Source organism: Mustela putorius, unplaced genomic scaffold (assembly GCF_011764305.1).
Source record: "Mustela putorius furo isolate JIRA1106 unplaced genomic scaffold, ASM1176430v1.1 tig00003858_pilon_pilon_pilon, whole genome shotgun sequence".
NCBI classification, from domain to species: domain Eukaryota; kingdom Metazoa; phylum Chordata; class Mammalia; order Carnivora; family Mustelidae; genus Mustela; species Mustela putorius.
Genome location: NW_025422010.1, coordinates 3079136 through 3094932, shown reverse-complemented (window position 1 = coordinate 3094932; position 15797 = coordinate 3079136). Strand labels below are relative to the sequence as shown.

Sequence of the window (15797 nt, the reverse complement as noted above, 5' to 3'; positions counted from 1 at the left end):
GGCGAAGCCCCGCGCCGGCTCCGGCCAATGAGTGCGGCGTTATGCTAAGAAGCCGGGGGCCGGGCCCCACCGACTGTCAGCGGGTTAAAGATGGAGCCGGCTAGCGAGAGGGCGCCACGAGGTGCGGGGTCGTCCTGATGGTGACGACGGGGGCGACCAACCGCCAGGACCTTTCTCTCGCTAACCTTCCGCGTCCTGCCCCCGGCCTGGTTTGGAAGGGGAGTCCCGCCGCGTGAGTAGCAGGGTCCGAGGCGGAGGGCACCGGCAGAGCGGCCCTACCGGGCGGGACTGTGCAGAGGGGCGCAGCCCGGACCCCGGGCGCCCTGTCCGTGCAGGGGACTCCAGAAGGGCGGGAAGCCTCCCTTGTTCCTTTGCTTCGCTCTGGGCCGCCAGGCAGAGAATCTTTAGGACTGGAACCCAAGTTGGGGCTAGGGGCCAGGGATGGGGGCCTGAGCCGGCAGGGGCGCGCCGTTCGGAATGGGTCCACCCTCCTCTCGAAGCCGCAGACCGAATGAGGCCATAGGGTCGTCGGGTTGTACCCACTCTGGTTCCTTGAGGGAGTGGGCTTGGGACTGCGGCGGAGCGCGGGTCCCTCTCCTTTGTGTGTTTGCCCCCTCCCCCGTCCGCTCCCGCTCCTGGGTTGGAGCTACCCCTCGGTCTGGGGTCTCTCCCGCACTGCAATGTGGAGCGTGCTGGGGAGGGTCCAGGACCTTCTGACGACCTCTAGGACCGCAGCCTTGCCGAAACCCTCCCCGCCTTGAGGTCCAGGACTGGGCATCTAGCCCCACCCACCCACCCACCCACGGTTGAGCTTCCCGCTCTGGGCTTATTGGGGACTGTGGGGGGTCCCTCCTGCTGGCCTCAGGTGCTCTGACGAGGTTGCACTACTGTGCTCTGAGAAGCAGTGCAATGATATTGTCAAAGCATCTGGGACCAGCCTTGGGAAACCCCCCTTCCCCACACTATCAACCCCCTCCCCAGGATGGGCCCCTTGGGCCTACAGGACCTCCCCTCCCCCCCATCCCTGGCCTCCCTCCCTTCTCCATGGAAACTTGAGATCCTGGCCAGGCCTGGGCCTCTAGGGTCAGAGGGCACCCTTCCCCCCAGGCAGAAGCCCCACCCCAGTGGGCCTGCATTCCAGGTCTCAGATCCTCACAGACCACCACTGGGAGAGGCGCTGGCAGGCCTGCCTGACACTCTTTCCCTGTTGCACTACTGTGGGCCGCTGAGAAGCAGTGCAATGATGAAAGGGCATCAGTCAGGCCTAGCCCAACACCCATAGCGCCTGAAGGGAGGGAGTTTTGCTGCCTCAGTCTGCTTGCTAGCAGTGAGGAGTAGGTGTGGAACGGCACTGACCCCTCCATCAGAGGACTAGGTGAGTGCAGAGCTGGGGGATCCTAAGCCTGAGACGCCGGTTAGAGTTAAGTCAGCTTCGAATTGGGACCTTCTGGGTTATGGCTGGACAGTAGCAGGGGCATAGGCCCCGGATTCAGAAAAGCTCTGCTTTGAAGATCTTTCCACACCAACTCCCTGGGTAAGACTGGGACTTCAGCTTTGGTCAGGTCCTTGTGGAGAAGTGGAGACCCACTGTGTTGCCTGGCTCAGACCCAGCTCAACTTTGACCATGCACAGGCGGACTACACCCCGCCCTCCTTGAGGGCTTGGGGAAGGTCAGACTCTGGAGAGAACATTCTCCTGGGTTCTTAGCAACAGCACTATGTGGGGTGGGTGGGTGGACTTGGGCCATGAAGCCCCTAGGTGATACCCATCAACCATGCCAGCTTGTTCTCTTACAGGGAGGTATGCTGCCCTGAGACTGCAGGAGGGACCAAGAGGTGCCTGGCATGCCCATCCTAACGGCTACAATTAGGGGGGTTGCCAAGGAGCCAGGCCCCAGGTGTGCCTGCAAGGTCACCTCCTCCATCAGGACCTACCACAATGCAAAAGGCTTTTGTGTGCCCAGGGACAGTCATTCAAGCCTGCCGCCTTTGAGAGGAGGCCTAGGTTTCCAGATGGGCATTTGGGAGTACCCCTCACCCCTGGCTAAGCACATCAAGATGTCAGCTTCACCCCCACCCTGGGGAGAGGGTAGAAGACCAGGCATCCATGGCTGGTGGTAGCCATCCTTATTTCTGTGCAGATTTTGCACGCACTGGCTGGAGACCCTCATACAGATGTCTCTGGCCCCTGCCGGGGGATGTTTGTGAACTCAGGGCTTTGCTCAAATGTTCCCTCCCAGGGAAAGCCTTTCTTGGGCTCCACAGCATCCAGTATCCCTCCAGCAGAGCCTGCTAGATTGAAATTTCTCATTGTGGCTGAAGTCCTCATCAGACTGGGAGCCCTGAGGGCAGGGACAATGTCCCTTTTTATATCTCTCTGGGCAGTGCCTGGCACAGAGGAGGGGACCAATACAACTTAAAAAAAAAAAAGTACATGAAGTGTGAAGTATTATTAGCATAACATGGTGGGGGGACTAATTAGGAGTCTGCTTGACCCCTCAGAGGTTACTTGTGCTGTATATAAAAAGGCACATATATTTCAAAGTCTTTAAGTCACACGGCATCAGGAAGTACAATGAAGATTTGAACCCATGTGTATCATATCTGTTTGCACCCCTAGGCTAAAATTTTTTTCCTCTTTGGTTGTTTCCTCCTTGGTTGCTCTCTGACCTCAAAGTGGGAGGAAGTGAGGGCCATCTCCTATGTCGGGGACAGCAGAACCTAGAGGGTGGTGGTTTGGTAGTGGGAGGTGAAAATTTTCTTTAGACTTCTCAGATACACTCCATGGATCTCAGGTTGATGGGGGTGAAGGGGTTTGGAAGGTGACAGAGAGGAAGCGATCCAGGATGGACCCCCTTATCAGTGTGGCTGCGGTGGATGGTGGTGACATCGCCGACCTAGTAGGAGAGGGAGGAGAGAAGCCGGTTTGGGGTTGGGAGGGAAGAAGCTGTATGCCTAAGTGGGTGTATGTTCAGCATGAGACGCCCAAGAAACGTCTCCAGCCAAAACTGGGATGTGGTTTTGGAATTCAAGGGAGGTCTAAGCCTGAGACGCCGGTTAGAGTTAAGTCAGCTTCGAATTGGGACCAAGAAGTGGAGTAGGATCGACCCAGCTGGTACCGGGAGGATGGGACCTTCTCAAATGCGTCAGGAGCAGCTGGAGATGCTGGTGAAGAGGCAACTGCGAGTACAGAGTAAACGAGTGGTTATACAGGGGAAGAGAAAAGACAGAAGCTGGGGAGGGCTGGGTTTAATGCTGGAGAGTAAATTAGGAGAAGGAGAGTGAAGTCTGAGTAGAAGAGTTAGGGACTGAGTGAAGAAGCCCTTGGGGTGTTGTCTACAGACCTCAAGGAGGGAGGGCGAGCAGGCGGAATGGGGAGGGGGGAGAGCCTTAAAGTTTGAAGAGTATGGCTGCTGGCCAAGTTCCTAGCGCGGCCACCGCCAGCTCCCCGATCAAGGTCTGCAACACACCAGAGGGATGGGGCCTCCGCGGAGCGCGGCGGCGTTTGCCCCGTCGAAGGTTTCAGAGCGCATGCCCAGAGCGGGGGTGGGGGGCATTGTCACGTGCGGCTGCCTTCAGCGGATTGGCCCCTCTGCTCGCCAGCTCCGGGGGTGGGATTGGCTAGAGCAGTCGGGGCTGTGGCGGCTGCACGCTGAGGGAGGCTGCGTCCGAGCGGCGGCTGTGGGGCAGCGAGCAGGTGAGTCCCCTGCGGTCCCCGCCCCGACGGGCCCCCGCCGCCTACAGCGACCCGATCCCTGCCCCTTGGGACCTGCCCTTTTTCCCCAACGGTCGGAGGCGAGCTGGGGGGGGGGGGGTCGCCGCGTTTGGAGGCTCGGTGGCCCCGCCCCGACGGCCGCTCCGCCCCCAGGCCGCCCGGGCCGCCTGCAGCCCCTCTGGGATGGAGGTCCTGGACGAGTTCGACAGCGAGTTACCCCAGAGTGTGACCTTCTGCCAGCTCATCTCCGAGGAGGACTTCGAGAGGCAGGCGGCCACCTACACGGAGCGCGCGCTGCGCCGCCTCTTCCGCAGCATCGACCGCAACCCCGCGCTGGCCGAGAGGGTGGTGCGCAAGGGCAAGCTGGCCGAGTACGAGGGGCGCGGGCTCCTCTCCTTCCTCTGGGTGCGAGCCGGCGGGGCTGCAAGGGGGGAGGCGGGGTGGTGACCACGAGGGCGGGTGCTCGCACCGCTCCTGCTCCTCTTCCGAGGGTAGGTGATTGGGGGTGGGTTGGGTTGGGGTGGGAGCCCTCGGGCCTAGCTGAAACTACAGGGTGGGGTTCTTCCTGAAGCCCAGGCTGCCCAGCTTGGGGAGTGCAGCCGGCAGGCGGCTCACCTGTCTGGCCTGCTCCTGCTCTGGCTCTCCGTTTGTCGTAGGCCAAGTTCTTTTGCGCAGTTCAAGGGGAGCTGAATTGTTGCAACAGCATGGGTACCCTGGAGATGCACCAGCGCCTAGAGCAGCTGAAGAGGGGGATCCACCGCGTGCACCTCTACTCCCAGGGTGAGGTTCAGCCCCTGCCAGACTTCAGTAACCCAGGAAACCTGACTCAGGTTCCCTTATCCCTGGTTCTCTGCTTGGCACTTTTTTTTTTTTTTTTAATTTGGTGTTAATTTTTGAAGTATTAGGAAAACGAACATATACAAAACTGGAGACCACAGGGAACACTCAGGGACCAGCTACCCTTCAGCTTCAGCAAGTATCCCCATCTTGCCATGCTTGCTTCGGGCTCTGTTCCCCCCCTTTTTCTGGAGCGTTTTGGGAGAAATCTCAGACATTATTGTAATCTTGGATCCTTTAGCGTGCTTTTGATATGTTATAAGACATTTTATAATTACGATGTTACCTAGATGTTGACAATTTCTTTTTTTATTTTTAAAGATTTATTTATTTATGTATTTGATGGAGAGAACACACGCTTGCAGGAGCAGGGGGAGGGGCAGAGGGAGAAGGAAAAGCAGTTTCCCCATGGAGCAGGGAGCCTGATATGGGGCTCCATCCCTGGACCCTGAGATCACTACCCCAGCTGAAGGCAGGTGCTTAACCGACTGAGCCACCCAGGCACCCGACAACAATTTCTTAATATTAGCTGATACTTAATATTTGGGTGTTAGGTCCTTTGAGGTTCCTTTTCACTAGGATGGCCATGTACTTCGTGTCCATGTTGGCACACTTGTGAGGGTAAAATGAAAGGGGGCCACACTAGTGACCACATAGGGATGCCAAGTGAGGGATGGCCATGTCTGTTGGAGTCCGTTTGAAGTGGGATGCTCTCCCCTTACTCTCCCCATGCCATCAACTTGAAGAACTGTGTTGTCCTTTGGGACATTGCGCTCACTGGATTTATATCTGTTGTTAGGGTCCCCTGGTGTCATTTGTCTTGTCCCCCTCTCCCTGTATTTCTTGGGCATTTGCTCTAAAACCTTGATCAGATGCAGTTTCAGTTCTTGTGGTTCATTTGCCTTCAGTGATACATTAGCTAGTGGTGGAGTGGCTTTCTTCATTGTATCAGGAGGCCCAGCTTACCTGGATCTCTCACTTTCCATGATGCTCAGTGTGAGTGCTCCACATTTCATCTGATGGGCCCACAGCATGTGTAAGCTCTCACACTGCCTCCCGAGGAAGTGTCCATGCTATTAAATTCATTTTACAGATGAGGACATAGAGGCCCAGGGAGGTTAGCGAACAATGTGACAACAGTGTCACATAGTAAGCAGTAGAGTCTAGAGTGGAACTCAGGTATGGGTTGCTCTAGGGCTCAGGCTCTTCGCCTCCAGGTCAGTGCTCACGGTGGTAGTGATCATCATTCTAGATGAGCCCTTTCTTTCTTTTTTTTTCCCCAAGATTTTTATTTATTTATTTATTTATAAATAAATAAATATATAAAGAGAGGCAGGCAGAGAGAGGGGAAGGGAAGCAGGCTCCCTGCTGAGCAAAGAGCCCATTGCAGGGCTCGATCCCAGGACCCTGGGACCATGACCTGAGCTGAAGGCAGAGGCTTTAATCCACTGAGCCACCCAGATGCCCCTAGATGAGCCCTTTCACTGAGCTGTATGAGGCACTTGTTCATACCCATTTTGCTGGTGTCCAGTAGAAATACTCAGACTCACAGAATATAGGAAGAAAACCTAACGTGGAAATAGGAGAGGGGGCGGGCCCCAGAGTCCTGTTACTCAAAGACTTTCTCCCTGAGCCCACTTCTACAGAAGGATTTCCTTACAGAGGAGAGGGCCTTTGCACACCCCCAGGATGGCCCTGGGGCTGGGTGTAGCTGGTGAACTCACCTTCCAGGGCCTGGATACCTCCTGGCTAAATCAGGAGCTTTCCACAAGGTTTGGGGGAGGCAGCAGACTGACCTGCTTGGGACAAGCCCAGCCTTCCTAGAGGGCAGTACTCTGTTCTATCTCCTCAGACTCTGGCCTTGAAATCAGCCCATCAGGGTGTGGGTCTTGCCTGGGCTTTGTACAGTGGGAGCTTCCAGTTCTGCTTGTGTGAGAGAGACAGACAAAAATACCCTTTCCTTGTGGGGTTATCTGTGGGTACATGTTGGTTCCTGTCAGCAGTGGCTCTGGACGTTCTTACATGGTGCCCTTTGTGGGAGGAAGCTTGTGAAGAGCCTACACCATTGTTCAACCTCTGCTCTGCCCTGCTCTGGCCACGGCGGAGGTCCTCATTGGTCCCTTTTGTCACAGATGCCAAGAAGAAGAGAAGAAAGCCAAAACTGAAGAAACCAGAACCCATCCTCTTGAGAGACCGATCAACCTCCCCATGCCTGCCACCAGCCCTGCTGCCACCTCCCCCACTGCCGTCACCCGCCACCACCATGGCCTCCGTGGTGGCCCCATCGCCTCCTGTCTATACTATGCCTAGGGTCTTTGGTCCTTTTCCTCCACTGCCCAGCAAGTCGGTCAGTGAGCTCATCCCTCATTCTGTGTGGCCCTGGGAGGGGCAGCCTCCGCCCCTGTGCTCAGAACCAACTCCGAGGCTCTCCTGGGCCCACGGCAGTGACTGTCAGAACTTTGTTTTTAAGCGGCACAACACTGTCTGGAGGCTAAATTTTGGGTAGAATGTTGATAGATAAAGCAGATAAAAGGGGTCTGCTCCAGTTGAAGGGTTGGAGGCATGGAGTTTTACCTGCTGAACAAGGCAGCCGCCATGGGGCAGAATCTTGGGGGGCCTAAAGGACAGGTGGAGAACCGTGGTTGCCATACCCCCAACATCTCCAGCCTCACGCCTGTCCCACTTCATGGCTGGTGTTCTCCTTCCCACTCTCTTTAAGTGCCTCGGCAGTGCCTTCCTAACTACTGCCCTCTCCTGGCCCCTGCGTATCCCTCACTCTCAAGCCAGGCAGCCTCCTCGTCCTCTCTCCGTTCCCAGCTCCCCCATCCTGTCCCTCTTAACACCAAGCTTGAGGTGGGCACTAAGGAGGACCCCGATGCATTTGCTGAATGAGTGACAGTCACATTGTTTCTCTAGTTCTTGTATAAGGTGTTTTTCTTCCCCATGAAGCCCCCAAACTTATCCTAAGATTTCCCTTATTTCCTGCAGATGGAGAAGTTGGAGGTTGCAAGGTCAGAAGTGAAACTGAACTGGGCTGGCCTGTCATCGAACCCAAAGAGGTGGAAGGAATGGATTCTAGGCTCAGGGCAAATGAAAAGAGCATTTTAGGGAGCACGTTGTGGGCCATGCTTGGCTCCCATTTTTCCCTACCTTGTTCATCCTCACCACAGTCCTGAGGAGGAGTTATCCCCATTTTATAGGGATGGGGTCAAGGCTCCTAGAGGTCTGCTCTGTGCCCGGGAGTCCCTGTGAGAGGGCCTGCCCAGGAGGAGTCCAGAGCTGATGCTCCCCTCCTCACCCTGCCTTGCAGACACATGGTTGATCTGACCCCCTTGGTCCTCAATCCCGGAGGCTTCCATTTCTCGTACCTGGCTGGAAACAGTGCGCACAAGCTCCACTGCCCTGGCTTCCCCTGGTAAGCGTGCCTCTGAGCCTCTCTGGGGTGGGATGGCATCATGGCAGTGAGAGCCAAAAAACATTCTGCGTGGTGGTCCTTCGCATTTCCTGAAAGGGCCCTAATGTAATCGGGTGCTGGAAAAGTCACTCCCCCTTCCTAGAGTGTGTAAATGCTGAGAATGGGCAACAAGGAGCTCAAAGATGCACCAGAAAGGGAACGATTCCATCGACTGTGGGTAGCCCTAAGGTTTACACACATGTGTTTTGCAAAGCAGGGGTTTACTGATTATGTGGTTTGTTTGTTTGTTTTAATCACCTGTTTTCGACATTTATGGTGGTGGTGAGTATTTCCCATGGCATTCCGTGGAGTGTTATTTCAAAGTATGTACGTAGATTGGCTCCTTCATTGCATCAGATGATTTTTTTTTTTAATAGCTATTTTTTAGAGGAGTTCTATATTCACAGCCAACTGGAAAAGTGCTGAGAGTTCTCAGATCCCTCTCCCCCTACTCAGGCACAGACCACCTCCTCCCCCCGACCATCAACATCTCCTACCTTACAACTGATGAACCTACATTGACACATCATCACCCAGAGTCCATATGTTTGGGCTCACTCTTGGTGTTGTATGTTCTATGGGTTTGGACAAATTTATACTGACAGGTGTCCCCTATCATAGTGTCCTGCAGAATAGCTTGCTTGCCTTCAAAGTCCTCTAGGCTCCAGCTGTTCTTCCCTCCCTCCCCCTTAACCGCTGACTACCACTGATCTTTTTACTGTCTCCATGATTTTACCTTTGCCAGGATATTACATACTTGGAATCGTACAGTATATAGCCATTCCAGATGGGTTTCTTTCATGTACCGTTCCTCCATGTCTTCTCGTGGCTGGCTCGTTCCTTTTCGGCACTGAATAACTGGGTACACTAGTTTATCCATCCAGCTGCTGGAGGACATCTTGGTTGCTTCCAAGTTTTGGTATGGACAAAAGTTTTCAACTCTCTTACCAAGGAGCACGATGGCCAGAGCACATGGTGATCATATGTTTCATTTTATTTTATTTTATTTTTAAGATTTTATTTATTTATTTGACAGAGAGAGATCACAAGTAGGCAGAGAAGCAGGCAGAGAGAGAGGAAGGGAAGCAGGCTCCCTGCTGAGCAGAGAGCCCGATGCGGGACTCGATCCCAGGACCCTGAGATCATGACCTGAGCCGAAGGCAGCGGCTTAACCCACTGAGCCACCCAGGCGCCCCATGTTTCATTTTAAAGAAACGACTGAAGTGGTTGTGCCATTATGGATTCCCTCTAGCAGTGAGTGAGAACACAAAAAATGACTTACCATGTAAGAAACCTGCATAGTTCTGTAGAGATGATTCTATTTTTTTTTTAAGATTTTATTTATTTATTTGAAAGAGAGAGACCACAAGGAGGCAGAGAGAGAGAGAGTAGGGAAGCAGGCTTCCTGCTGTCATTTTAAAGAAACGACTGAAGTGGTTGTACCATTATGGATTCCCACTAGCAGTGAGTGAGAACGCAAATGACTTATCATGTGAGAAACCTGCACAGTTCTGTAGAGATGATTCTATTTTTTTTTTAAATTTTATTTATTTATTTGAAAGAGACCACAACAGGCAGAGAGTAGGGAAGTAGGCTCCCTGCTGAGCTGAGAGCCCAATGCGGGGCTCGATCCCAGGACCCTGAGATCAAGACCTGAGCCAAAGGCAGAGGCTTTAACCCACTGAGCCACCCAGGTGCCCCAGAGATGATTCTAAATTTAGTTGATGGAAAGTTTATTCACGTAGACACCCAAAGTGTAAACAAACCTTTAAATATGTTTTTGGTTTCCTTAGTAATGAAAGATGTACATGTTAAGGTTGCTAGGATGTGTGTTCTCTGCCTATCAAAAAGCCCCAGGTAGGGGCTCAGTGGGTTGAGGCCTCTGCCTTCAGGTCAGGCCATGGTCCCAGAGAGCATTGGGCTCTCTGCTTGGCGGGGAGCCTGCTTCCTCCTCTCTCTCTCTGCCTGCTTCTCCACCTACTTGTGATTTCCGTCTGTCAAATGAATAAATAAAATCTTAAAAAAAAAAAAAAAAAGCCCCAGGTAGGGACTCATGGGTGGCTCAGTGAGTTGTGTGTCTGCCTTCGGCTCAGGTTATGATCTCAGGGCCCTGGGATCAAGTCCCATATTGGACTCCTTGCTCAGCAGGGAGCCTGCTTCTGCCTTTGCCTGCTGTTCTCCCTCTTGCTCTCTCTGTCTGAAAGATAAGTAAATAAAATCTTAAAAAAAGAAAAAAAAAGAAAAACCCAAGTGAAGAGAATCCAGTGCTATAAAGGCTTTAGGAAGAGAATCATTTTTGTTGTGAAAATACTATATACTGGCTTTTTCCTGTTAAAAGGTCTTTGAGATAATTTGCCTAGTATATATGAATTCACCCATTTAAAATGTTCACTTTAGTGGCCTTTTCTGTATTCACATTTGTGCAAACATGCCCACTGTCCAATTTTAGAACATTTCCATCATGTCCAAAAGAAGGGAGTGAAAAGACAACCCATAGAATGGGAGAAAAGATTTGTAAATCAACGATAAAAAACCCATTCTAGAAAATGGGCAAAGGACTCAAATAGACATTTCTTCAAGGAAGACATACAAATGGCCAATAAACCCAGGAAAAGATGCTCCCCATCACTAGACATCAGGGAAATGCAAATGAACACAGTGAAATACCACGTCCCACCCCCCAGGATGGCTCTTTACATCAATGGCATGTTGATGAGCATGGGGAGAAATTGGAACTCTAGCATGTGACTGGTGGGGATGTAAAATGGGGCAGCCACCATGGCAAAAAGGCATGGTGGTTCCCCAAAATGTTGCGTGTAGGATTGCCATATGACCCAGTAATTCCACTCCCAGGTATATGGCTGAAAGAAGTCAAGTAGAGAGACTCAGATGCTTGCCCATGAATCTCCATAGCACCAGCATCACAGTGGCCAAAACGAGGAGTCAACCCAAGTGTATCTGAGATGAACAAAATGTGATCTAGCCATATAACAGAATGTTGAAACAAGTGAAAGAAGCCAGCACGAGAGGACAAATTACTGTATGGTTCCAGAGTCCTCAAGAAAAAGTAGATGAGAGGTTACCAAGAACTGGGAGAAGAAAGTGGGTTGTTGCTTAATTGGTATGGTTTCTGTTTGGGAGGATGAAAAAGTTCCTGAAATAGATAGTGGTGATGGTCACAGGACATTGTGAATGTATCTAATGGCACTGAATTGTACACACAAATTGTTAAAATGATAAATTTTTATGTATATTTTACTACAATAGAAAACAAACAAGAAACCCTAGCACCACTTAGCTGTCACCACCCCAGTTCCTCCATCCCCTGGCCCTAGGCAGCCATTAACCTACTCTCTGTGGATTTGTCTGTTCTGGACATTTTATATAAATGAAACCATACAATAACACGATCCTTCGCGACTGGCTTCTTTGATTTAGCATAACGTTTGCAAGGTTCATCCATGTCAAAGCATGTGTTAACTACGAATTTCCTGTTTGTATGTTTGTTTGAGTTGGCAGAATAATTTATTTTTAGTTATTTATTTTTAAAGATTTTATTTATTTTGGAGCGAGAGTGAGTGCGTGCATGCGAGTGGTAGTGGGAGGGAAGGGAGAGGGAGAGAGAGAATCTCAAGCAGACTCTATACTGAGCGTGGAGCCTGACGCAGGGCTTGATCTCAAAAGGCTGAGGTTATGATCTGAGCCGAAACCAAGAGTTGGATGTTTAACTGGCTGACCCACCCAGGCACCCTTGGGGATAATTTATTTATTTATTTATTTTGGTATTTTTTGTATTTAGGGGTACCTGGGTGGCTCAGTTGTTTGGGCAACTGCCTTTGGCTTGGGACGTGATCCTGGCATCCTGGGATCGAGCCCCATGTTGGGCTCCTTGCTTGGGGTTGAGCCTTCTCCCTCTCCATCCGCCTGCTACTCCACCAGCTTGTGCACTCTCTCTCTGTCAAATAACTAAATAAAATTTTTAAAAAATTTAAAAATTTTTATTTAGGGGCACCTGAGTGTCTCAGTGGGTTGTTTCTGACTTCAGCTCGAGTCATGATCTCGGGGTCCTGCGATCGAGCCCCACATCGGGCTCTCTGCTCAGCGGGAGCCTGCTTCCCCCTCTTTCTCTGCCTGCCTCTCTGCCTACTTGTGATCTCTCTCTGTCAAATAAATAAATTATTTAAAATTTTTTAAATTTAAATTTGAGTTAACATACAAATTTCCTGTTTCTTAAATGTCTTTTTTAAGACAAATTTTTGTTTTTTTAAGATTTTATTTATTTGACAGAGAGAGACATCACAAATAGGCAGAGAGGCAGGCAGAGAGAGGGGGATGCAGGCTCCTTGCTGAGCAGAGAAGCCTGATGCAGGCCTCGATTCCAGGACCCTGAGATCATGACCTGAGCCGAAGGCAGAGGCTTAACCCACTGAGCCACCCAGGCACCCAAGACAAATCTTTTTTAGAGCAGTTTCAGGTTCACGGCAAAACTGATAGGAAAATACCGAGAGTTCCCACGTGCCCCCTGCCCCCAGTATGTACACAGCTGCCCTCATGAACAACATCGGCTCCAGAGTGATGTGTGTTAACAACGGAAGAGCCTGCACTGACATCATTATCACCCAAAAGTCATAGTTTCCATCCGGGTTCCCTTTTGGTGCTGTACCTTCTATGGGTTGACTTTCTTCTTATGGTGGAATGGTATTCCATTGTATGGCTCTAATACCGCGTTTTCTCTATCTGTCCATGAACTGATGGACATTGGGGTTGTTTCCATTTTTTGGCTCTTGTGAATAATACTGTTAGGAACAACTGTGGCCAAGTGTCTGTGAGGACATGGTTGTCCGTTTTCTTGGGTATACCCATAAGAGTGGAATTGCTGGGTCATATGGTAAGTCTGTATCTTGAGCAGCTGCCAAAGACACAAGGCCCTTATCAGACATAGGATCTGCAAATATTTCCTCCCACTATGCGGGTTGTCTTCCCACTTTCTCGATGGTGTCTTTTGAAGCACAAAAGTGTAAGCTTAGTCCTTTCAAAAGGCAGTTTATCAGTAACATCAGGACCCACAGGCGTTTTTAAATTCTTTGCTCTGTTGTTTTAAGATTTTATTTATTTGAGAGAGAAAGCACAAGCAGGGGGAGTGGCAGAGAGAGAGAAGAAGGCTTCCCGCTGAGCAGGGAGCCCGACATGGGGCTCCATCCCAGGACACCAGGATCATGACCTGAGTTAAAGGCAGACGCTTAACCAGCTGAGCTATCCAGGCATCCCTGCTCTGGTATTTTCAGTCCTGGAAGCTGGCCTCAAGGAGATGATGAAGGGAAAGAAAAAAGCGATTGTGTACCAAAATGTCTGGGGCAGTGTCATGTAAAAGAAAAACTGGAAACAGCTTAAATGTGCATTCACTGAATTATGGAATATTATGCAGACATAAAATTATAAACCTGATCATGTAGATTCATGAATTCTGTCTAAGTGGAAGCAGTAGGCTATGCAGTCAGATCAGAAGTAGGTGGGATGAAGGGATAGGAGGGGACTGACAGCTGACAGCTGGGTGACAGAGAAGGGGTTGTCAGCAAACACGCACAGTGTTGTCATGAAGCAACCTGTAAAAGTGAGGCGTTGGCCTTACCAGATCCTCACAGAATTATGGGGCCATGCACTGGGGCTGGACACTATCAGGGCATTGCTTTCAAGATACCTTCTAACTTTCTCTAGGCATCATTTTATAAAGGTGTGATTCAGTTAGACAATGTCATTTTTTTTTTTTAATCTTGCCTTTGTCACTCATCATTAAGGCCATGGGGACAGGTCCACGTCTTCATGTTTTTTAAAAATTTTTAATTTTTTATAAACATATATTTTTATCCCCAGGGGTACAGGTCTGTGAATTGCCAGGTTTACACACTTCACAGCACTCCATAGCACATACCCTCCCCAATGTCCATAACCCCAACCCCCCTCTTCATGGTCTTTTGAAGTCAAGCTTCACTGGCTGTATGATACCCTTTGTCTATAGTGCAGTCCCTTACTTAACTCCACTTGGGGCTTCCATGAACACACGAAGTACTTCTGGTTCCTTTTCCACGAGGATTAAATTTTATGTGCTAAACCATTCCTGAATTTCAGATGATTTTCCTGAAGCGGAATTATAAGGGAAATGGTATGAACAGTTTTCAAAAGCCTTTTTTTTTTTTTCCAGACTCTAAAACAATACGTATTTACTGTGGACAATCTGAAAACCACACACAAAGGAGAAGAAAACCCATACCAAACCACCCCTATTCCTACTGCCAGAAATAACCAGCACTAGCATAGAATATCTTTTCCCTGTGGAGATGCATATCTATACACGTCTGGTAGTCTGTTACCTCATTGGGACTGTCCTGTTGGGCAGTTTCATAGCCAGCTGTGGAATGTGTTTCTTCTCATGTCCTTAGAAATAGACTTATATTAACCAAAAATAGATGCACAGTGCTCCATTGTATGGATGGAAGATTTCCTCAACTGTTCTTGCTTATTGAAACATTGCCCCGATGGGGACAATTTTAGGCTCTTGTTACATACTGCTTTCTGAGTGAGCTGTGTTCTCCTGATGCTGTCATCAAAACTGGGGTATTTTTAATTGGCTTTAAAAAGTTTACAAAAGCAGGACACGTTCTATGGGGGAAAGTTTGTAATAGAGAAATGAGTATGTAAAATACAAGAGGCCCCTGTTCAGAGTCCCACTGACAAGAGTTTCATGTGTACCCTTCTAACACACACACACACAAATACACTGGTTAATTTTGTAACCAACACATGGATTATATTGCATGTACTTCCCAGCAGCTGGCATTTTTCCACTACCGTATCACTGGGGCATCGTTACTTGCTGGGGTCTCCAGACCTACCTCAGTCCTTCCAACAGCTGCAGAGCAGCCTGCCACATGGCAGCCATGGTTCCTTTAGCCATTCCCAGATGAATGTTTAGGTGGTTTCCAGGTTTTCACAATCACAAACATTGCTGCGGTGAACAGCCTGAACAACCATCCTGGGAGAGAGTTCTGGAAGTAGAAATGCCCTGAGAGCCATGCCATAGCCTCTGGTTTTGTTATGTGTACTTCTGGTGGCTCTTTGTGCCAGTATCCCACCTCATGGACATGTCGTGGCTATCTCCTTCACAGGACCTCGGCTTGTAGTGGCTCCCCCAAGACCGAAGAGACACCACTCTCTCCTGTGAAGGCCTCCATCTTCACCCCGCCTGTCTTGCTCAAGTTCCAGCCTGTGCCAAGACCCAAGGATGACTCTGAGAATGACCCCAGCAGCACAGAGTCTGTGCCTCCCAAGAGGGGCCCATAACCTCTTCCCTACAGACCATGGCTAGAGGAGTGAATAAAGTTCCTGTGGAGGTGCTTGCTTGTGCTGGGCTCCCTAGAAGCTGTACAGTCCCATGGGCTTCCTCCAGTTGGAAGAGGTGGTCAGGGTGGTGCAAGCCTGAGGCCCCGGGGGCCTGAGCTTGCATCCGGTAATTGGTCAAGTTGGTGGTAGTGTGTAGTCCCCTTGCTTGCACTCTCCTATGGGAATTGAGCCACAGTACTTTTTTTTTTTTTTAAGATTTTTTTAAAATTTGAGAGCATGAGTGGGGACGAGAGGGAGAAGCAGGCTCCCCGTTAAGCAGGGAGCCCTATGTGGGGCTCAATCCCAGGACCCTGGGTCATGACCTGAACTCAAGTCAGACTCTTAACTGAGCCACCTAGGCACCCCAGCCATGGCGCTTTGAAAGAAATGAGTGATGAGACAGGGCTGTCCTTCC

At 50.4% G+C, this 15797-nt stretch overlaps 1 protein-coding gene and 1 long non-coding RNA gene across 6 annotated transcripts; both read left to right on the top strand.

The window, feature by feature from the left end:
- The first annotated feature begins 116 nt into the window (after positions 1-116).
- Positions 117-15396, top strand: LOC101672192. Of its 5 annotated transcripts, none has more exons than XM_045065266.1 (7): positions 117-232; positions 3868-4062; positions 4371-4494; positions 6684-6898; positions 7540-7610; positions 7862-7966; positions 15169-15396. In XM_045065266.1, exons 2-7 carry the CDS (start codon positions 3898-3900, stop codon positions 15341-15343), a joined length of 855 nt encoding a protein of 284 aa, XP_044921201.1. In that variant the 5' UTR covers positions 117-232; positions 3868-3897; the 3' UTR covers positions 15344-15396. The 5 variants fall into 5 exon arrangements, with proteins under 5 accessions (XP_044921201.1, XP_044921200.1, XP_044921199.1 ...); XM_045065265.1 differs by having other exon boundaries at positions 3868-4119; XM_045065264.1 differs by lacking the exon at positions 117-232 and adding an exon at positions 1271-3696 and having other exon boundaries at positions 3955-4085.
- LOC123387602 lies at positions 7979-11417 on the top strand. The gene is made up of 2 exons (XR_006602033.1): positions 7979-8980; positions 10859-11417. It is a non-coding gene; the product is annotated as an uncharacterized LOC123387602 (long non-coding RNA).
- Positions 15397-15797: the final 401 nt, after the last annotated feature.

Coding starts and splice junctions, on each gene's coding strand:
- LOC101672192 (XM_045065263.1), top strand. CDS start 3,477: ATGGGGCCTCCGCGGAGCGCGGCGGCGTTTGCCCCGTCGAAGGTTTCA. Junction 3,697..3,867: donor GGCTGTGGGGCAGCGAGCAG/GTGAGTCCCCTG, acceptor CTCCGCCCCCAG/GCCGCCCGGGCCGCCTGCAG. Junction 6,899..7,539: donor CTCCACTGCCCAGCAAGTCG/GTCAGTGAGCTC, acceptor TATTTCCTGCAG/ATGGAGAAGTTGGAGGTTGC.